General features: G+C 39.5%; 1 protein-coding gene across 2 annotated transcripts in view; it reads left to right on the plus strand.

Moving 5' to 3' along the window:
• LOC124367983 (serine/threonine-protein kinase NLK) overlaps positions 1–23,366 on the plus strand; it is a 247,457-nt gene that overhangs the window by 198,918 nt on the left and 25,173 nt on the right. For both annotated transcript variants that reach the window (XM_046825243.1, XM_046825242.1), the window contains exon 4: positions 6,974–7,080. In XM_046825243.1, coding sequence (XP_046681199.1) covers positions 6,974–7,080 — 107 coding nt within the window. The remainder of the gene's footprint in view (positions 1–6,973; positions 7,081–23,366) is intronic.

Genomic DNA, 23,366 nt, shown 5'->3' on the forward strand with positions numbered 1-23,366 from the left:
GAATATCTTTCAGGGCTCGACAATGCTGAGTACGGCCCTGGAGGTTGCCATCTTGGTTTCACCCCCATAAGAATAATGTTAAGTATCCAACAATTTTACGTCCTTATTTTTTTCTTAAAATAGGAGCCATATAATTTTGAACATATGAAGAATACTCGCATTCGGTTTTTTTAGATATAAAGAATACTCGCATTCCGGGGGAGGGGGGGGGTTATATATAAAGAATACTCGCATTCGGTTGTTTTATTTACGTTCTTATTTTTTTCGTAAAATGGGAGCCATATAATTTTAAAAATATAAAGAATACCCGCATTTGGGTGTTTTTAGGTATAAAGAATACTCGCATTCCGGGGGGGGGGGGGTATATATAAAGAATACTCGCATTCGGTTGTTTTATTTACGTTCTTATTTATTTTTTTTTTTTTGTAAAATGGGAGCCATATAATTTTAAAAATATTAAGAATACCCGCATTTGGGTGTTTTTAGGTATAAAGAATACTCGCATTCCGGGGGGGGGGATTATATATAAAGAATACTCGCATTCGGTTGTTTTAGATGTAGACAATACCCGAATTCGGGGTTTTCATAGTTATAAAGAATAACACGCTTCGGATGTTTTTAGATATAAAGAATACCCGCAATCGATTTTTTATATTTTTAAACATGTTTAAAGCTTTATAACGAACGTATTTGTATAAGGGACACAATATTAAACCGAATGTTGGGTAGGAGTTAGGTTTAATCTATTATGTATAGCTTCTCTTTATCTAGTTCAAGAACTATTTGCGTTAACATTATAGTGTTTTGTTTTATTTCATCACCTTACGTAACCACATTTCCCTTTTTTAAGCTTTACCTACGAGTCTACTGGCCTGTATGGGCGGCCATCTTGATTTAAGCACCTTAAGAACAACGTTTGACTTCCAAAAATGTTAAGCCTTAATTTTGTTCGTTATAAAGGGATAAAATGAAGCATCTCCCTTTATTCTGCGACCAAGATGAGGGCGTAAAATAGTTTGAAGTGTGAAAAACTCCCAATTTATTTAATTGCAGCAGGTTCGTAATAGAAAATAGAAGGAGGGAATATAGAAATCGAAATAAAAGTAACATAGGAAAGCCCACACTTTGTACTTGTATATGTAGAGGGTTCACAATCAAGTGGTATATAGATCAAGTCAATGTTCAAACCTATTGGTTCATAATTTTAAAAAACAACTGTTCAACACCTTTAAGGTCTACATTGTTATCAGTCGCGTCTGATAACAAAGCTATATTATCGAGGTAGTCTAGAAGGCAGTGGGTGAGTGCCTTCATGCGCTAGTATGCAATTCAGGTACATATTGCAAAGCCTTTTCCTCCTCCGTAGGTAGTTTGCCACTGTAACGTTATCGATGCTGTGTATGAATTTTGTTTCTCCAATTGATATAATTGTAGTCGGTTATCCAAGAGTGGAAAACTGTTGAAAGCTTGTTTTAACTTCTAAAAATTTGTGATCATAATATTTATTTATTAGTGTTTATTTTCTGTTTGTATAATTTAGGAATTATAACGTTTACATTCTTAGAATATACTGTATAAGCAGCTTCACGTAAGTCGTCTTTTTAGTGGAGGAATGAAGCAAAACTTCGGTATTATTTACCTATTTATTAGCAGATTCGAGTTCACACATTCTGTTTATACGCAAGATGGTTTTCGTGGCATTCTAATGGCACCATAATCTGTAAAAATATTCTCGTGTGTGTGTTTAAAATGGTTTAAGTACCCTCTATTCTCTATTTTCTTTTTTCTTTTTTTAGTAAGAGCATTTTGTTTTCTTATTTTTCCTAACAAGGTTTCTGATCCAGCTGAAAATAAATGTACATTTTTAGCTGGTTTCAAGGCTGTGTATAAACATTTAACGAAATACCGCACAACACAATAAAGTAACAGAAATAAATTGGCAAAATACATAAAAATAGACCATAAAACGACAAAACTATTAACAAATCAGATGAAAGATAAATAAGGATGTCAATGTTTAGTGATTTCATAATTTTTTTAGTTAAATTATCGTAATAATTATGTTTATTTAGCAAATATTTATTTGTAGAAAATCCAATTGCTTGGTTACTTTAAGACTAAAAAAATGCAACAGTTTTAATAAGTTTTGTACAATGAATATATTTTTGAAGCAATTTAAACGAACCGTTAATTTTGCTAGTATAGAAATGAGGGTGTGAAAAGAATAATCCTACATTTATTGAGGTAAATACAATATTTTATATAATCTTCTCTAGGTATGCTAACATTTAAAATTAATTCTTTTAGTTTCATACTGGTGCAACAAATATAAAACTTTTTTACATTTAAACCCATACAGTACAGACTCGATTTTGATATGTGGTGGCTTAATTATTTTTAGTTTCTTTAACGACATAATATTAAAATTAGATTTTGACAAATGACGTATGGTGAACATGAATACTTTAATATAATGAGAAATACCATCGTGTGTACTGGCAGATATGAACTTATCATGTGGAACCCCTACAGTACTGGCCGAGTTATAGCCCCCCTTCCCCCCGTAACTCCCTCCCCCATCAACAATCTACTCTGGGGGCGGCGTTGCCATGGATACGGTCTCTCGGCTGTGAGTCGCTAATGCCACCAATTTGCTGATTGTTTTAAAGTTGCGTGCCTCCCCAGCGTGCCTCCCCAGCGCGTGGCCCAGGCGTTGGTGCCCCCATCTCACCACAGTTTCGCCACCCCTGCGGTCTAAACGCGTTCTGATTGCTCCTGAATTTCTCCCGCCCCCATATTTTTGTTTGCATTTTACGGTGTGGTCATTATACCACGTTCCACCGTGCAACCGACTAAATGATATTTAATATATGGACTGTCAATAGTTTGTCAATGCTACGGGCCCCTGAATAAGTACAATAATTATTTGTGTTCCTTTAAGAACAATATTAGGTTTTACTCTTACTTTGTAAAAAAAGGTCGCGACGTAAGAGAGTAATAATAACATTCATTGAGAAGTTGTAATTCATTGGTTGTTGAAGTAAACAACTCTTGGATCAAAAATTGCAGGTGCCCGAATTTGAGTTTTAACCGCAAATTAATTAGTGCAGCCACAATAACGGGAGTTAAATTAACATTAAGCTTCATTTCCACGTTTAGGTCATATATAGTTAATTATTTCGTCGCTTACTGGCATTTTTCAACCAAACTAAAACTTTGTACATTTATGTCAACTACAACTCGGGGAATCACAGTCCGATTAAGGCCACATTTTTATACACGTTTGTAGGGTTCAATAAAACCATAAAATACTCCAGGACGGTTGACATGTAACAACACGCGGTAGCTGTCTGCACTGTGGAACTACAGGGAACTCACTATGGTGCAAAATGTCATGACGAGGACCAAGGAGGTGCTGAAATCTAGTAGAAAACCCCAGAACTAATTGCGCGTCGCGCGGTTGTCATAGATATGCATCTTGCGCAATATTACGGCAGAATAAAACAGGAACAATATAACGATGCGTAATATTACGTCAGTATCACACTAGACGCAATCGCTATGAACGTAATATTACGTCAAAACTCGGAAGGGGTGAAATGTACTTAAATTACAGTCGTTCTGTTCATATAAGCCATATATGTGTCTTGGATCATACTATTCATCTGATTACGCTTCGTTAACTAATGTATTGTACGTAGTAATCATAGTTTACCGATAGTTAGCAACGTTTCTGGTTTTTTTGAATAAACGTAAAACTAGCAATAGCCAAAATATTATACTAATCATACAATTTCATTTAAATATAAGAGAAATATTTATTTATTTTTGTTCCTATAGAAAACGTATCCATGTATTAACGCACGTCTGGCCAAGCATAACCATATCCTCAAAGACTTTTGATGTTCAAGCAAAAGCACAAAGATAGCACTGGGTTAAAGGAAAAGAAGGGTAGCGCCTTTGAGAGAAATAGTAGGGTAAAAAGTGGCCACTTATCTGTGGTCAGTTCTTCCACAGCTTGAAATTTATTTTCTCAGCAAAACTTTTAAATTATCAAGGGGCAAGACAAATCGAAAAACTGTCTTTACCGAACTGGCTGCAAAGAAAACTTTGCTCCTCTTTGACTCTTTGTCCCCAAAATTCAATAAGGGGTTTTCTAGGAACAAGAGGAACCCATGTTGTACCTAGTTTCAAGTATCTCGGACCTTTCTATCAGGTTTTATTTCACGTAGGGACAGAAAAAACTTAAAACTAAAGACTATCGACCAATCGTATTTCTATCTAAATAATGGAATAAACCCGAATTTCGGATCTTTCAGTGAAAACTACGAAAAAGAGCGTAATCTGAAACAACGATCAAATGTGCGAGCCGGGGATGGGCCGACATCGCCCTGAGAACGAGAAAAAACGTACCAGGCCAGACCTGCTATTTTGTATGCACACTGTCCCGAAATACAGGAAACATATATCAAAGGCAACAAAAAGAGCGGAGTAAATGAATTCTTTGTGAGGACTTAGTGCGTGTTGTCGGAAGGGGGGGGGGAGGCTCGACCGTCCCGGCTCGTGGGAGTATTGGACCGGCAAGGTCAAGAAACTACACCACCAACTACCAGTCGTAAAAGCTATAAACCCGGTGCCTGACCGTGAGCAGGGGTGTCCTACAGTGTGTTACTTGGAGATAACAAATTGGAGGTAATTGATTTACTCGTAGAAGTTGCGTACCTATAAGCTGGTCATCACGGCGTACCTCAAGGTACCGTATTTGTACCGGCGCCAGTGATGTTTCTTACCATGGATGGCATCGTAAACAATATTCTCTATTGATTTGAGAGTGCAAGGCACTTCTCATACTTACCATATGAGATGGATTGAGAGATTAAAAAAGAATTAGGCCTACGGTAATTTATGTTTTTGCATCAGCAAAAGGAAATTTATTTTATGGCAAGTACTACAACTCATATCAGTCCTCTTGTTACTCCACAAACTTGTCGGATGACAATAACGCATCCTTTAGCGTTAAAAATGTTCGAGGTCAATTTAGTTACGCAATTAATGCAGGGACGTATTCTGCCCCAAAATTAGTTTTTTTCAGGGGGGGGGTTGAATTGTGACAATCGAGAGCGTGTTTTAGAATAAAGATTAAAAACAAAAGAAAGTTAATATAATATACTGACAACGGAGGATAGAAGGATTCGAACAAACGTAATGAAAGTCAAAGGGTAAGGAAAGACAAAATAATGATTTCTGCCTTGTAATCCACAAGAACAAAATAAATTGATTGAATTTTATTTTTACCTTAATTTTGATCTTTTAACTCCAAATCCAAAAAGATTGTCAACTGAGATCTTTCCCGACGCGTAGACGAACAACCACGCCATTTAAAAAGACCTGTTGGATTCTTAATAGCAACAATATGTATACGTATTCGTGATATATCCTACTGTTAAAATGTTCATGGTTTTTGTTATATTTGACTGAAAATACCAAAATATCGAAACGTAATTTCGGAAACAAGTTTATCCTCCTGCAATTCTGTTTTGTAATTGTCTCCAGCGGATGTATCCAATTAAAATTCTGTAAGACTTTATATGAAACCTTTTTGGACGGCTTCGCCGAAAGCATCATTTGGCCAAATTCCACAGAACAAGTGGAATTGAAATCGTTGATGTTGTAATTCTCAAACAACGACGCCCTCTAGACTTGCACAAGAGAATTGTCTCGATCGCGACCGAAGTTTCGGATCGGTTCATGGGAGCTTCGTCAGGGGGGTTGTGACTCGACCGCGGACAAGGCCACGCGGCCAACAACCGAGCCCGAAGGCCGCCGGGTGCCTGGCCTGCCTGCCCGTGATTACCTGCCGACCTGGCCGCTGCTTTGTGTCGTGTCATCGGCAGTCATCTTCTTTCTCCTAGACTACACTGGCTCCGGGTCTGGCCTCCAGTGGGTACTGGATTTAACGTGAAATGTTTGAATAACGTTGTGGGACATCGTGATTGGCTTTTACATTGGTCTTATGGGCAACGAGAAAATAGAATAAGAAAATTGTAAACAAGTTGAGTACAATCATATGCGGTTTTAACATGTGACACGAAAAAGGGAACAAATTAGTGAAAGTCGTTCTTGTAATATTTAAAGTTTGTGAGCAGATATGTTTACATCGGTCTTATGGGTAAAAACGAGAGTAGCAGAATAAGAAAATTGTAAACAAGTTTAGTACAGTCATATGCTAAAATCGCAACTTAAGTCAAGAATTAATACTGCAACTAATTGATAAATTTAGAGCTTCGTATGGAATGCTACGACCAAAAAGTACAATAATAGAACAGTAACAAAATGAAAAACATTTCACTGCCATAGGACAAGAATTACATTTTTCTGTTAAAGAGATTCAGACCAAATGAAATGCTGTAAACATTTTTTTCCTTTGTTGTCCTTTAAAAATATAACCGCCGTTATCTTTTTTTATTCTATCAACAGCAGTGTACAAGTAGACAAGTATAAAAACCCCTCTTCATCACTATCCATAATTAAATCTATGAAAACATTTTGTAGAATCTACATGTGGACAAGTGTAAATGCCCAGAAGTCAATTAACATGTATTGGGGTTTCAGCACTCAAAAACAAGAATATCACTCAAGTACTCATACATTTGTACCAGTGTAAACGTACCTTAAGGGGGGAAAAGTTGGAAAGCATTTACTCATGTTACAATCAAATACTTGTCAACCAGCTGATTTATATTCGATACACAACCATGGATTATTCCATTGTCTCGGCCTACAAGGTAGTGAATGCTTTTTGTCACTACTTATCTGTTTGCCTGTTATCACAACAGTTTACTTGTTGGTCATTTCCATTTGACTTTGATATTAATTATTTTACTTGTGATCTGTGATCATTCCCACGTGACTGTATTGTTGTGTATTTGTATTGTTGTCGTTGTCGATGTTTTCCTTGACCTTGTGACCTCAGTTACGTCATCACTGAACTGCTGCAGAGTGACCTCCACAAGATCATCGTCTCCCCGCAGTACCTTTCGCCAGACCACATCAAAGTCTTCCTGTACCAGATACTGAGAGGTAAGTGAGAGTGAGTTCAGTTAAGAGTGAGTTCAGTCAAGTTTATCGTTGTCCGTGGTCGCCCAACTGGTCAGAAAAACGATGGGTCGCCAATCCCTCTCTGGACCATAGGTTGGATTTACTTTTGTAGATTTACGAGTGAATGATTTAAAGCTTTAAAACGGTACCTCTTTTATCAATTAATTGACCTTAGACGTTACATAAAGGTCAGAGTTTGTAACCTCCGTGGATCCTTTTTGTCCTAAATGGCATTACGTATGGTCTTTAATTGTCCCAGGAGGATTTGAAAATTATTGCTCTTCTGCTGATTGTATTAAAGACCCAGGCAGAAGTGCTCTTCTGCTGATTGTATTAAAAATCCACGCAGAAGATCCTGCCTTCACCTTTATCATTAATATGCCCAGAAGCTAGTAGTGACCCGCAGCATGACCTAAGTGAGGCTAAGAGTACAGGTATGATACTTCCCATTTCCTTTCCTTCTTTCGTAAACAACCAATGATTTGGAGAGTTCCTCCTTTCACGCAGTTCGAAGTTTTTCAAAAAAGGAGAGGGTGATCTCCCTTTAAGACTTATTTTACCCGACATCATGGGCCACTGGCTATGCTTAGGATCTTATCAAACAGAATAAGGGGAAGAATCATTACAGTATAAGGTACTGATAAAAGTGATGTGGTCAAAGACAGAATTTGAACCCAAACCCTAAGTTCGATGACTAAGCTGTTCTCATCATCGGTCTCCGGGTGAAAGCGTCGAATACTTCCGTGGACAGAGATTTTGTTTTGTTCTCCAAAGCTGGCTGCGCCGCTCCCTATAGGTCCCCGGCAGTGGAACTTTAAGTCCTTTCCTTCCAGAAAAGGTCCACGTACCTTGTAGTTAATTACAGGGCCCAGTATACGCTTTCAAATTCTGTGACACCAACGCTTTAAGCAACCTTTAATATTGTATATTGGTCTGACGTTCCAAGTCCGATGTTCCAAAGTCCGATGTTCCAAAATTCAACGTTCCAAAGTTCGATGTTCCAAAGTCCGACGTTCCATAGTCCGACGTTCCAAAATCCGAGGTTCAAATTCCGAAGGTCCAAAGTTCGATGTTTCAAAACCCGACGTTCCAAATTACGACGTTTGACTATGGAAATGGAACTGTGGAACGTTGTACAAAGAATCCGGAAACTCGGAAGTATATTAACAAATGTGTACAATCTGGACGATCAACTGTGATCACATAACGGTTTTAAACTGCTGCAGCAGAATGCACCGGACGCTGAAGGAGGAAGCGGTGGCCGCACCTGAGTGAAGGACGGACGAGTGGTGGCGAAGGATGTTGTGATTTACACAGGAAGTTGAGCGCTCCACGCACTGTGGTGTGTTGAACTCCTGCCAACACCTAGCCGCCTAACCGCCTAGTAGCGGCTATATGTTGAGAAAGAGGCAGGAATTACAATGTCCAGGCAGGTACAAGGCGGAGGTTCATTGTCCTTAGTCCTGCTGGAGCCGTCGGACCGTGGACTGGCAGGGGAGTCGCGACCACAGGACATACTGGAGTCGTTCGACTTGGCAACACTGTATGGACCCCAATCAAAGAACTTATCCGCAAAGGGTCTCCCTCCGCGGGTACCAAATCATACCTACTAAAACCGGAAGAACTGTAAAAACACTTTAAAGCTAATATCAGTTTTTTTTACAGATTGTTTCCGACCAGTTTAATAATTCTTATATATTCTTTCCATAAACGCCCCAACTCAACCGAACTAACCGAAGGTATGGTGGCATCGTGTTTTGTACGGATACTGTAAGCTCTACAAAAAATCCTCCCAAAATCGTTTCTTCAGGCCTATTTAGTGTTAAAGCAAACGACGCAGCTCAGTTCTGCCAAAGTAAACTTTGTGCTCGACTGTATTGGCGGCCATCTTGAATTTAACCCCTCAAGAAAAATGCTAAACTTCAGACACTTTTCGAGTCGTAGAATCGTGAGAGATGTCTCACTTTAAAATACAATTAAAAATTATTTAATAAAAAATTTAAAACCCGTGTTATGCTACTTCGTTTAGATATTAAAAAGTGGCCGCTAAAAATAAGGGGGGGAATTGTTTTCAGCATTGTCCTTGTAGGGTAAAACTTAGCGAATCTGGAATTGCCTCAATTAAGTTTCTGCAAGTAAATTGGATTTGAGTGATCTTTTCTTGAAAAAGGATAGTAATCGTTTTTTGTAGTTATAAGAAGTGTCGATATTAAAATAGAGAGTGGTACAGGCTACTCGTCACGGTACGGCTAGGCCGTTGAGATGTGGGTGTCGCCGGGCCGTCACGTTGGTATGCTGAGCCACTGCCATTCACGGCCACATTGTTGAATAAATTGAGAAGGCAGTGGATGAATGAAGATCAGTTGATATATGCTGGCTGCCCCGTCACCGCCTCCCCCCTCCCACCACTCCCCCCACACTACCCGCACTTCGCATCAGGATTCAATTTTCTAATGTACATTGTCACTGAGCATTGTCGACAAGTAGAGTCCAAATCCAATGTATATTAGGACATTCAAATTTTACTTGAATGGTATCCACACTTCTGTGGATACCATTCAACTGCAGTGTCCGATGCTAGCAGTAAAGGTAAAAAAGGTGTTTAAGAGCATATCACTAAATGCCTACAATTCTTAGTAAAATAAGGGAAGGTTTTCATGCTGGTTTTGCCCAGTAGCGTAACTGAAGCGCAAACGAGGGGATAAAGCCCCCCCCTCAAATTCTAAAAAATATAAGTATAACATCAATTTAACTTGTTTAAAATACAACAATTGAATGTTTTCTTTGAATTAAGCGTATATAATTTATTTATACTTAGATTTATTTAGATACGTTCGATGGTCCCAGGTGTGGTGTACTCTTCAACCAGATTCACCCCCTCCCCTCTCCCAGTAAAACAGTCCTATTTACGCCACTGGTCTTGTCTACAGATATTGTATCTTTTAAAGCCTGAGATTTATTTTTTTATTAAATTCAAACGAAAATACATAAAGCCGGGCTTTAATGATGTTTATAGGTAATATACCCAAACAAATTTGAACAATCTAAACGTTTAACACTATACAATCTAGGAAACACTAATCCCTCGCAACTTTCTTCATTTAAATTCCTTACAGTTTATTTAGGCAACGTTGTAACTAGAATTAATGGGGTGTGTGTTAACATGCCAAAAGCCTCCTGATTTTTTTTTATTCGTATTTAAAGCTTTTTGGCGCCAAACAGAACACAGTTGCCTTGAACCTCCTTTAAAGGACGTCTACGTAAGGAAGCAATTAGTTGCCTTGAACCTCCTTAAAGAACGTCTTCGTAAGGAAGCCAATAGTTGCCTTGAACCTCCTTTAAAGGACGTCTTCGTAAGGAAGCAAATAGTTGCCTTAAACCTCCTTTAAAGGACGTCTTCGTAAGGAAGCCAATAGTTGCCTTGAACCTCTTTAAAGGACGTCTTCGTAAGGAAGCCATTAGTTGCCTTGAACCTCCTTTAAAGGACGTCTTCGTAAGGAAGCAAATAGTTGCCTTGAACCTCCTTTAAAGGACGTCTTCGTAAGGAAGCCAATAGTTGCCTTGAACCTCCTTTAAAGGACGTCTTCGTAAGGAAGCCAATAGTTGCCTTGAACCTGCTTTAAAGGACGTCTTCGTAAGGAAGCCAATAGTTGCCTTGAACCTCCTTTAAAGGACGTCTTCGTAAGGAAGCCATTAGTTGCCTTGAACCTCCTTTAAAGGACGTCTTCGTAAGGAAGCAAATAGTTGCCTTGAACCTCCTTTAAAGGACGTCTTCGTAAGGAAGCCATTAGTTGCCTTGAACCTGCTTTAAAGGACGTCTTCGTAAGGAAGCCAATAGTTGCCTTGAACCTCCTTTAAAGGACGTCTTCGTAAGGAAGCCATTAGTTGCCTTAAACCTGCTTTAAAGGACGTCTTCGTAAGGAAGCCAATAGTTGCCTTGAACCTCCTTTAAAGGACGTCTTCGTAAGGAAGCCAATAGTTGCCTTGAACCTCCTTAAAGAACGTCTTCGTAAGGAAGCCAATAGTTGCCTTGAACCTCCTTTTAAAGGACGTTTTCGTAAGGAAGCAAAAGTGTTGCCTTAAACCTCCTTTAAAGGACGTCTTCGTAAGGAAGCAAAATAATTGCCTTGAACCTCCTTTGAAGGACGTCATCGTAAGGAAGCCATTAGTTGCCTTGAACCTGCTTTAAAGGACGCCTTCGTAAGGAAGCCATTAGTTGCCTTGAACCTGCTTTAAAGGACGCCTTCGTAAGGAAGCCATTAGTTGCTTTGAACCTGCTTTAAAGGACGTCTTCGTAAGGAAGCCATTAGTTGCCTTGAAGCCAGCCTGCTTTAAAGGACGTTATTCGTAAGAAAGCAAATATAGTTGCCAACCTCCTTTAAAGGACGTCTCCGCAAGGAAGCAAATAGTTACCTTAAACATCCTTTAAAGGACATCTTCGTAAGGAAGCATAAACCCATAAATGTTTCTCGTTGACGAAAGAAATGCTGTAAAGTGTGTAACAATACAGAGGAATGCTGTTTGGTGTGCTCCTATTTCGGTAAATAGCGATCTGACCCGACTAGGACAACAATTTGGTACAAGGCTATTATCATTGTGTCGATACATCAGTTTGAAAACACCGAGTGACTTTCCGTTCCTCCATCACTCAACAGTTGATGGGCTATACCTCTTTATGTCCCTCCTATTGCTATTGCTTCTTGTGTTGAACCCTCCCCCAAGAAGGTTTTGATATTTCCCTTGGACGTGTTTTGTGTTGGAATTTCATCGCTCGCCTTTACGCAGAACCCGATTGGTGCTTGGTTCCAGACAAGAAGGGCTTACGTTTACGCCACATATATTACACGGTAGTAGCGGTGGCGGCGTGATGTGTGATAATAAAGTTTTGTCACCAGAACCCATTTTCACTCCACTGATTGTACATTTTACGACGATGATAAATCAAGAATACGAAGGTAAAGTTAGCTTGGAAATTATCTGCACGTGTTTGGACGAGAATTTTGTGACTTTTTTGTGAATAACAAATATGGGGGTGGCCTTTGTCTAATGCAGTTCTTGGATACATAATTCCAAGAATTATACGATGATTATGTGTTTCTTGGATGGGCGATTGACAAACACGCTCGCTATGTTACTGTTGAAAACACACTGTCCACCTCTTAAAAAGTCATTCTAGGAGTAACGTATTGTCGTGATATTTTCGGGGGAGGGAGGAGTCAAGACAACTGATATTTTCCCGAAACGAAGACACCATTTTGTTTCCTAATAAGTTTTTGACCCTTATCTGTATTGATAAAGATCTTTAAGCAGCAATTCAAATCATTAGTGCAGAATTATTTCAATAATAATAGTTCTCTAAAACAAATAAATTAAACAATTTAAAATTTGGGGGGGGATCCGGACCCCTTGAGCCCCTCGCTGGCTACGTCTTTGCGTAGTGCACAATACATGATGAAAAAGTTTTATTTCTTTTTTCCTGAACATGCAGTTGTTACTCTTAAGACAAGAAGCTTAAGAAACCTCTCATTTTAGTTAGTCCTAAGAGGAATTTTGCACTTGCTTCCGGAGTTAGAGGCTTTTCAGGATTGTTAAGGTTAATGGTAGGGTTAGTCTCCTGATCTTATGAGAAGCAAAAGCGGCTCTATATCACAGTCAATATGTGAGAAGGGGATCTAGTTCTAAACCAGTCTCTTCCAATAAAAGCGGGCAGATGAAGATACTGTCCCATGTTTAGCCTTTAGCAATAAGGGAGCTTCGTCCCCTTCAACACACACCCTCTACAGTGAAATAGACCTATTGGTCGAACTTTATACCCCGATATGTTGACATTGGAAGTTGGTGATGTACCGCTCCTGGACATTGATGGGGTTGCCCAGGTGGAAGTGGCGCACTTGTTTTTGCTGTAACAGTTGTAGGTTCAACTGGAAAGTATAATCCGGCCAGAAGGATTGGTAGTTTGTTAAACGAGTAAAATGTGAATGTTGAACGAAGAGGACATAGTTGACATCACTACCAACAAAGCCACGACTTGATTGAATAGTCCATTTCAAGGACTGTCTCGTTTAAAATACCGAAATGCACTAAGTTGCTACTAAAGTGGCGAATTTTGTTTATTACACAAACGTTACTACAATAATAGAGTGGGACTTGTAGTTTTACCGATTAATTCCATTAGTTGATTCCACCCCTTGAACATTTGATACTATCCTTCAAAGTAGGATGAACTATCCAAACTCTTAATCATCTTCAGTTGCGAACGTCCCGGCACAGAAAGTTAGACCACTCGTGTTTGCTCCAGTTATGAACTTCGTAACTATTTGGAACTTCTTCCCCATCGGACAGTACTGTATTTTATGATTAAAGTGTATTGCTGAAAACGTACCTATATGTACGATAATAAACAAAATAAGTATTGGGAACCCGAGTAAACTGTCTGCTTCCTTTTGATTCGGTAAGAGTGGAGTGAGTGGCATTGTTGGTGAAATTGAATGCAGTTTTACCTTACAACCTTAAAAATTGTGTTCTAAAGGCTTACATCACCTACGTTGTAATGCCAATTTGTCGTCTTGCTTGCGGAGAAGTATTTGGAAATAAGAGGAACAAGGATCGATGTTTGGAAATAGACGGTTGGCTGACAGCACGGACGGGGTCGGGGTAGGGACTAAATGAGTTTGACTGTTCGGGGCTTCGCAACCCCATTCTGCCCCCGCCCCGCCTCCACCACCCCCGAGCGGGGGCGGCAAACCCCACCGGCGTCACATTGCCTGGGGTAATGTTCCCAGCTTCTGCTCTCCATGACACAGGCGCGCGAACATCACGTAGGCTTCGCGCTGCTAATGAATGTTTTAATTAAGATAAAGTCAATTTTGAACGAAGAAGGGGGTTTTCCTGAGATTTTGAGTTGGCACCACTAAACTTTTCGGTGTATTAAATCTGTTAGATGGCGTTAGTCATGTGTATCCAATCCACCAATGAACGTTACTTTATCAAGAAATGTTTGGCGTTTATCCTTCGATAAATCACAAACTGTTTTCATCACGTCATCAAGCTACTAAGAAAATAGTTCTGAAGCTGTAACGTGGTCCCAAAAGATCGACATAAAATTTAATTTCTTTCTTTTCACAGAGGACCAGGTTTCCTGGGCCTGATAGTTGCTTCTCTGCCATTCAGCTTATTGTGCACCCTCTTCCAGGTTTAAGCTGTGTCAAATTCCAGACCTTTACAAAACCACGAACAATGCTTACCTGTCCCAACCCCTCTTCCGTGTGCCGAAGAAAACCTAGGGACCTTGAGCATTATGAATTGCTTGTTACTTAATTGTTCCTGTGTATTGAGTTTGAAACGCCAATATGCCATATATGTTACTCGGTATCCACAATTTGACTGTGTGACGTGAAAACACCGCTCAAGCAACACACCGCAGTTTGTTCATCGAGGGTCGTATCACCCCCCCCCCCTCCCTTGACGGCTCTCCGTGGTGTTGACGTTGATAAATCGGTCAACCGCTCGCTGTCCGAAGTACCGAAGGGAGAATGGCGGTATCGAAGTTGTTGCCAAGGTTTTATTGGCACTACAACAACAACAACGGTAAGGTAGTTTTAATAAACAGCTCGATAACAAAGCGGTTGTTTTCAGATAGTAAACAGGATCTTGTGATACCAATAAAAATATATTCCTCGCTTTGCGCTTTATTACTATCCTCTCAGTGTATGGTTTATGGTGTACTTGGGTACGTAGCCGTTATGTACGTACAATGAATATATTTCTACGACGGAAAGCCGCAATTTGGATGTTACTGTCCGTTCTTTGCGTACGTGGACTTTTCGTGTATTTTTTTGTCACATTTACCCAAAATTTGTATCTTTCATCGTGTATTTTTATGTATTTAATATTTGATAGTTTCGGACATTATTATGATTTGGATAAAAGTGTATGCAGTACGGAAGAGCGGGCGTCTGAAAGTGCCTGGAAAAGTCCCCCCGCCAATCCAGGTAGCCGAGGTCCAGAAGGCAGGTAGCATACAGTGATTATAGTGAAGAACTGCTTGTAGCTGCGACTTCAAACTACCCAATTAAAAAGTAGTTGAAATTTGCTGTCGGGAAGATGCGGTGAAGACTTTCGCCTTCTATCGGCAACCTTCAGACCTTCAGATTGAGATTTTTACAGCGGATGGGTTTAACCAAACCTGCGATCTCTTGGCGCATGGTTCTTCATCGCGCATTGCGTGAAGTTCTTGTTGAATTTGGGCCTAACATCTCGACTGACGGCCTAGTAGTGGAAAGTGGAGCCACGACTAGAGTTCCCACAGGATGCAGATGAGGGCCACATAATCCACCCACATATCCTTCAGTTCCTTTCCTAGTCATATCCTTTTCTAGGAATGTTTCTGGCGATATAAAAAATACCTGAACTACAAAAGATTTGGCAATACATGAAGTCATTTAATTTGTAAGCAAATCAGGTGTTTGTTTCTACATTGAGGGCAAGTAGCACTATGGTAGCCCGTACGAAAACAATCCGATGCAAGCTGATACCCCCTCTACAGTGTTGCCAGTTTTACGAGTATGGAAAATTACTGATCCTTCTCAACATCTGGCGCAATTAACAAAAAATCAGCTGTTGCCGTAAACAAGTACACGTATATTTGATTTCATTCGTCTATTTTGCAAACACCAAGTACGTCAATCATACAGTTTTTTATTTTGGGCACGTGGTTATGATGACGTCATAGAGGGAACTGTTGGTGGTCAGCCTCAAACTTCATCGGAATGCAATATTTTAATGCGGTTTGTAATAGCCTTGGATATTATGCTACTCGTTTTATGCAAGATTGGTTAACAAATTTTCTTTGACAATTAATTTTTACAGTTCTGGAAATTGCTGCACCATCAGCAAAACACTGTACAAGTTAATAAAATGTCGAATTTCGGCAGAAACTATTGCCAACTTTACTCCTACATCATGTGGCTCGTTTGTCTGGTGTCCTGTTATTCATCGACTGCTAATGTTTTGACCAGAATTATAAATTAGACATCCAGCTCAATTTGACCCCAGTGTCGGGCCAGTCCAAAGTGAGCGAAGCATTGCGGGCGGTGCAGTCTTAAACGGTCCCTTTCATTTTCGCCAGTGCCCGATCCCATCATTGAAATGCCACTGAGCTGTACCACTGATCTCCCCACACATCAAGGGGCCCTAATGGCTCGACACTCTGAGCCCGAGTGTTTGAGAGAAAGTCCAGTACCAGAAGGCCGTGTACCTGCGTGTGCGTAACATCGGGTACATCTGCTGACACTTCCACAGTCGTTATCTGCTGATACACGTTGCTTGGGTCACGTTGGGAGAAGTGTGGGCGCTTTGATTCGATCAAATGTCGTTCGTTCATTCTCCACCCAGAGACTTCCTTGTTGACTGACGGCCCGACTTCTGCTTTGATTGGGCGTGTTCCGTTCAGTAGTCAAACTTTCCTAACCGCTAACGTTTCAGTTCTACTTGTGTTAGCATTTAAAGCACTCCATCGCCTTCAAGAGAAGAGTTCTATTGGAAATCACAATGATTAAGTCTTCGTTGTATATGTTTCTTAAGGCTGTGGCGATAAACATAGAGGGTTTGATTAGCTTTGAAACTCCAACATTGTATCATGCAAATTGAACTCCTAACCTCTCCCCCTTCTATCCTTCTCATCCTTCTAGTCTTGATATTTCGTTAAGATTTTTGTTTTTTTTTTACGATGAAAGGATTGTGGAGGAAACAGGTTTTTTTTAAAAAACCTAGATTGTAGTTATGTGTCAGGTTAGTTATCCACCTGAGGAAGAGATCAGATTGCAAATCTCGAAACGTAGTGTTACTTTGAAATGTTATAAAACTTTCACAGCTGTTCAAAAAATGTTTTGAAAAAATAAAATATATATTGCCATCTACTTCTACTTCTCCTTACATTAAGGTTAGGTGTCAGAAAGGATTATATAGTTCTAGCTCTACATCGTAATATCGAACTTCAAACGTGCCTTGTTGCCTCATGGAAAAATCCTCAACTACAGAGACACTTTAAGTAGTGGCATTGAGTGGCTATGTTTTAAATTTTTATACGCTTTAAAAGAGAACAAACGACACAGTTTACGCATTTTGTCCTTAAAAACGTCATGTGTCCCGTATGTTTGACGTATGTAATTGATAGACTGAGCAATTGAATCAACTCTCGATTTCGTTACCGCACTCAACAATTTTACATTCATTTCATCGAAGATTCTCTTTGAATGATCGAACGAGCCCTCTCAATTGATTATCAAATGCCCCCTCCCTGCCTCAAATCAACTCACACAACACTAATACATTAATACAATTACCAGATTGCGGAGGGGCATTCTCTCTGCCGGGTTGGCAACACTGCAGTTGTATCAGTGGACGGGAACTATTTGGCCGGCCTGTGCTGCACTCTACCGTCGAGTTCACTTGGTTAAAAGGATGTAAACCTTAAGTGCACTGAGCCTGGGTTATCTCTGACTGTAGAAGTATGTGCACACCTTCAAACTTTGGCACTCGCAGGGTTAAATAATTTATTAACTATTCAAATGTTTGTAAATAATGTTAACAAAATATAGTTTCATATTTTTGGTTAACGATCAAGTTAATGAATTCGTTACGTGAATTATAGTCTAAAACTACTCAATTGAAAAAATATATTTGCTCGGATTTTACTCTGTATTTAATGTAATGGAAATAGATTTATGTAGGTACAATTTTCTTTACACACGTATAAAACAAAATGCTGCAGTTATCTGTTTTCGACTTGAGACACCCGAGATTAATGTACAGAGTGGTGTAATCTTTTTACAAAAATAAGTTTAGAATTAGGCCATTTTACAGACAGGTGTGAATTTGATTAGTTTTTAATATACTATTTTACCACCTGATGAAGAGGGTAGATTTCAATCCTCGAAACGTTGTGTTATACCTTTTATAACATATAAAATGGCAAATGTCCGAAACCCTGTTATCATTTAGAGCCTTCCATCATCAATAAATAACAAACTTTAAACAAAGAACCTAATAAATGGAAAAATAATTACAAGTTACGAGATATATTTTAGGTGGTTGATATGTTCCATCCTTTGTCGTTTCACTTCATCAAGATTACCAATCAACATTCACTCAATGTTTTGTAGGCTATCACTATTTTGAAGTGTTGATTTGGTTATTAAGTTAAACCACGCGTACGTAGGTCATTAATATTTGTAGAATTCGTGTTAAACATGATCACTAGATATTCAATAGTTTCAATATTTCCCCTGTCCATATTTGAATTTCCCGCCAAGACGTAAAGGAATGTTTTTCACGTTAAGTCTTGAAACGGCCATTAACACTAATTCTTCAAAAAACCAACCTTTCCGATTGTTTGATATGATAACATGTTCCTGTTCTCAATGGAAAGGCGAGGAAAAGCCTTATTTGAATCATATTAGCTAATTATTGCTTGTAGCGAAATCTCCGATATTTCTCACTTCTCTGTCTTTCGTTCTCTGACAGCAGTGCGTGTGTTCTCCAATGTGCCATTTCCCGTGGACCTGATTCCCTGCAAACATCGCACGCCTACGTCCGGGCAGTGGGGCAGTATTATTTTCACAACAAGCACACGTCTCATGGATAAGCATGGACGTATATAAGGTGGGGCTTAGCCCCCCCCCCAAAGTCTTGAGAGGCAAAAATTAAAATTGCACTCAGTGGTTTGTTTAAAGCTTCTAAACACATTTATAAGGTCTCAAAGCCCCAAAAATTTCCGGGGGAAGATTCCATAACCCATTTTGGAGAGTATTTAATACTTCCTAAACCATAAAGTGTGTCAGTCACCTACCCCCCCCCCTGAATAATTTTCTATATACGCCACTGTGTGTAAGAAACACATTTAAGACGTGGCAACGTCCAACAATTTCCGGAGGAAGATTCCAAAACTCCTTTGGAGGGTATCGACACAAAAACAGGAAGTTATTGTCTTTAAATAATTTGCTTTATATCTATTTATAAACTGAGGAATAAACATGCTAAAGTTTGATGTAACCACCATTGATGTACATCTTCTGCAAGAACGTAGCCAGGAAAACAAATTTGGGGGCCAAGACAACTGATATTTTCCCGTAATGGATAGAGAGTAAGGCCCCATTTTGTTGGTTTTGACCCGTTTATTTGTTGAGAACGATATTTCAGCAGTACATGTCAGTAATACTGAATTATTTAAATAATCGTTTACAAAAACAGTCATTTAAAAAATTGAAAATGGGGGGGTCCGGACTTCTTGGGCTCCCCTCTGGATACGTCCTTGCCCTTCTGGTTAGTTGTGTTAACATTCAAGCTCATCGGGTAACTAAATGTTTGATCCGAGAGTGGATACACTTGCAAGCCTAAAAAATTTACTGGCAAGAGGTGCAAGATGTACATGGACATTGTTGCCAAACGGAAGAAATTACCAAATGTAAGGAGATTACTTTAGGCTACAAAGGTTTCCAACACTGTAATAGTCCTTCACCGAGAGTAAACGTTATTTTGATCTCCAATCTTTTCACAATAACACTGGGGTTACTGTTCTAGAGGCACAATTATTTGCTTGTATCTTTAGAATTCTGAAAACCGCTCCGAAAGTTGTAGGAGTTTTTGCATGGTTAAGCGTCTGCTACGTCCAGCGCAGGCGATCTCTACTTGATGAGATGAGAACGGAGAGGCACGATGCATTGTTCCGGGGAAACACATTATACCGTAGTTCTCTCTCGCTCTTCACCCCCCCCCCCTCACCACCGTCACCCTCACCTAACCAGGCCTGGAGTTGGGTTTTCATTCGGTTAAAACGTGTCTTGTGTCTCTCCAATCTCGTAAAAACTGTTTTATCAAACTACGAGTACTTTAATTTTGTAAATTAATGTTAACGCCAGGAAATAAGTGGTTTTCAAATTGTAATTAGTCTGTATAATCTGCATTTTCATGTTAGCCTACTCTATACAGCGCTAGGGAAGTTAGGCTATGTGGGTTGTGTGGCAGAAGATTCAGTTCTTCGTAACGGTGTTAAAATATATGGATCGTCGACCATTGCAAACTATACCTTAGTTAAAAATCGCATAAAACAATAATTAAATAATATTATGTGTGCCAGTTTAAAAAAAATTTAAACAAATGTAATTTTGGTACTTACTTTTGTGAACTGCCTGATATGGACAGCCTAGCTGTAGAAAGCTCTCTTTTGTAAACTAAATATGAAGTATAATTATTAGATTTTTGTAATTTTAAATTACGCTTCATCTTTAAGATTACGTCAACCATTGATATAAAATGATTTTATTTTTGTACTGGCGTAAATATAATATGTTCTGTTGTAGAACACATTCTAAACAAATTTCAGGAGTCATTGTATTTTTACTCAATGTATTTATCTATACTAACGTTGGATTTATTTTTGTAGCTCCTGTGAAGACGGGTTTTAATTATTGATGTAAGTGAAAGTTTTGGATTAGTTTGCAAAACTATACAGAACCGTTGATTATGTAACTACGAGAAGATGTTGCACCCGATGCAAAAATCTGTTGCCATATGGAACGACGTAGTTGCGCGCTATCTAGTAGCAAACGAAAGAAGCAGTGATAATAAATCTCGTACTATACAGAAATATTAAACATATTATATCGAGTAAACTCTGACGGTAAATAAAATATTCAACATTTTAAATGTAATTACAGAAGTGCGTTTGAGTGAGTAATAACTATATCAATAAAAAATTAGACATCTTCCATAGTATAAGGTCAAAAAGTCCATGAGGTTTAAAACTGTTCTCATGACGCTGAAGTCAAGATGGCTGCAACTGGAGTTGACTTAAGGTTTTAAAAGCCACGTGAATAATTCAATTAGTTGAGAATAGTTGTTTGTTTGCTTGCGTAATCTAAATTTTTATAATTTCTGCAAATATTACAGGTTTTTTAGGTACGGTATTTAATTTATATCCTACATCTTGAATCGTGAGAACTTCCAGGGGCGTACGCTTTGATTTCCCAAGAGGGTCCGAGCCCCTTGCTTGCTCCAGAAAGTTAACATGGGCAACTTAAGCTTACACCAAAATAGATTAACTCCCCCCTGAGACGGCCCCGTGTACGCCCCTGGCCGTAAGTACAGGTGTGTGCTTAGCCTAACATATTCACGTTACCATGACAACCGCCTGCCTCCACTGTAGTTATAGGCGTAATCCATTAGCCGGGCCCTAACCCCCAAACTTAACTGCCTCTACAACTACACCGCTGCAGACGAGGCGGCCGAAAACAACGTTCTTGTCTGCGTCAGTTTAATGAAAATGTATGTATGTGATCCTCCATTAATGACATTAGTTCCAACGCACGTCGGTAACGATTCGTCTGCGGTTTAATGCTCTGTTTTCATTAACCAACGCCGTTGCACATGGGAGGGGTTAAAAGATTTACTTGTGGGAAATCGGTGGTGTCTTCGGGGGACATGGAGGAAGAGGCATTTGTGTCCACAATCCACTTTCATTGGTCGCGATCTTTTTTGCATTCAGTGCAGCAAAACCATTCTTAACTTCGTGATTAAGACTTCATAATTTGCAATGATACGCTATCTATTTCATATTATTGGATGCATGGTAGTGGGGCTAAAACAGTAATTTTAAATTGTTTTAATAATTTAAATTATGGGAATGTTGTGTTTAGCCTCTAGTTCACCTTCCTCCGTGCAGCATCTGAATTCCGATACTGTTTCAGACTTGACTCCTGAAATCCGGAGTTATGTTCGTCTGAAGGAATCCAAAAGTCGGCAAAAATCCAGATTTCAGGAGTCAGGTCTGAAACAGCATCAGATTCCAGATGCTGCACGTAAGAGGAAGGTGAACTGGAGCTAAACTCAACATTCGCATCGAATCAGCCCTTCCTACCATAGTTCCTTTGTGAATTTAAGTTAGTACAGTTTACTTTATATTCCTACCAGGTGTCCAAGAAATGTATCTATTGGTGTTAAGGAAACCAAACAATCCCCTCTCCGAAGAAGTACGCAAAAAAGGAATAAACACGTATATACATGCACACGGACTTTTACATCGGTTTTTATCAGTCTTTCACCTCCCACCTGCTCTACTATCGATCGGTATCGCCCAAACCAACAAAGGGAACAGGTCAGGAACCAGTTCTGAACCCTGAACACACCCCTAATGTCCATATTACCTGTCAGCCCCGGCCCTTTCTTGGAAGGGGGGGGGAAGAACTGCAGCTCTTTGTATGCACACATGTGGCCTTCATTCTCCTCTTCCATCGGTTTTATGTTAGTCTGTAAGGTAACAAACTTTTACTGTGAAATCAAAATTCACAATCGATTGTATATTGGAAATATATCGAACTTTACACTAATCGATATATCGATTCACCGATTAATCGATGCCCACCACTACATCCCTTCAATGGCGTAATTTTTTTCACATACGTTTGGCTGTCTCTTAAAAGGGGTATTACTGTGAACTTATTTCTTTCACTCCCACTGTCTTATTTTTTACATAAACCCAATCGTCACCTTATAACCTGGAACATTACTTCAGGCATGGTTTATGAATGATTTATTAAAATGCCAACGATGTTCTAGGCCTAAATGCTATACGCCGTTCTCAAATCGTCAGTCCCCACATTTCTGAAAGTTATTCATCAGATTTAAACGAACTCCATGGAAGTTGGTGGGTTGTCTGAAGAAAGTTTCAGGTTTGGGAACCCGCGTTAATGGATTACTAGAGAAGAGAGGTTGCCATGGAAACGCGAAAACGTTAGTCAAGACACACAGGCTTACTGAAATGGCAACGCTTGTAGTCGAGAGTTCGGGTGTAATTAGCTGTCGTGTTTCAAGACAATTCTAATCAATACGACGCGACGGGCGAACGCTAGATTATTATGTAACAATAATTATTTTGTCAGGGTTTACAGTAAAAGTGCTCAGTTCATTGTAGGCATCCGTGATGCTCATTCGAAAGAGGAAACTACTTCGGATGAAAAGACAGTTTCTCTCTGCTTATCAGAGGCGAATCAGAAACCAGAGTTGGCACGAGAAGAAAGGCGACGTTATCAGATCCATGAGAGGATGGCGAGGGGGGCAATCTAGCGTTGTGTGTCAGCGGACAATACTGAAACTGGATCCAAGAGCCATCTAGCGGCGCGGTACGGAACTACTTGGTGCTATCAGATCAGCGTCTGGCCTCTTCCCAACTCTTGTCTGTATTCAGTACTCCCTTTTTATTATTTTATTGTGTT

Source organism: Homalodisca vitripennis, chromosome 8 (assembly GCF_021130785.1).
Source record: "Homalodisca vitripennis isolate AUS2020 chromosome 8, UT_GWSS_2.1, whole genome shotgun sequence".
NCBI lineage: Eukaryota > Metazoa > Arthropoda > Insecta > Hemiptera > Cicadellidae > Homalodisca > Homalodisca vitripennis.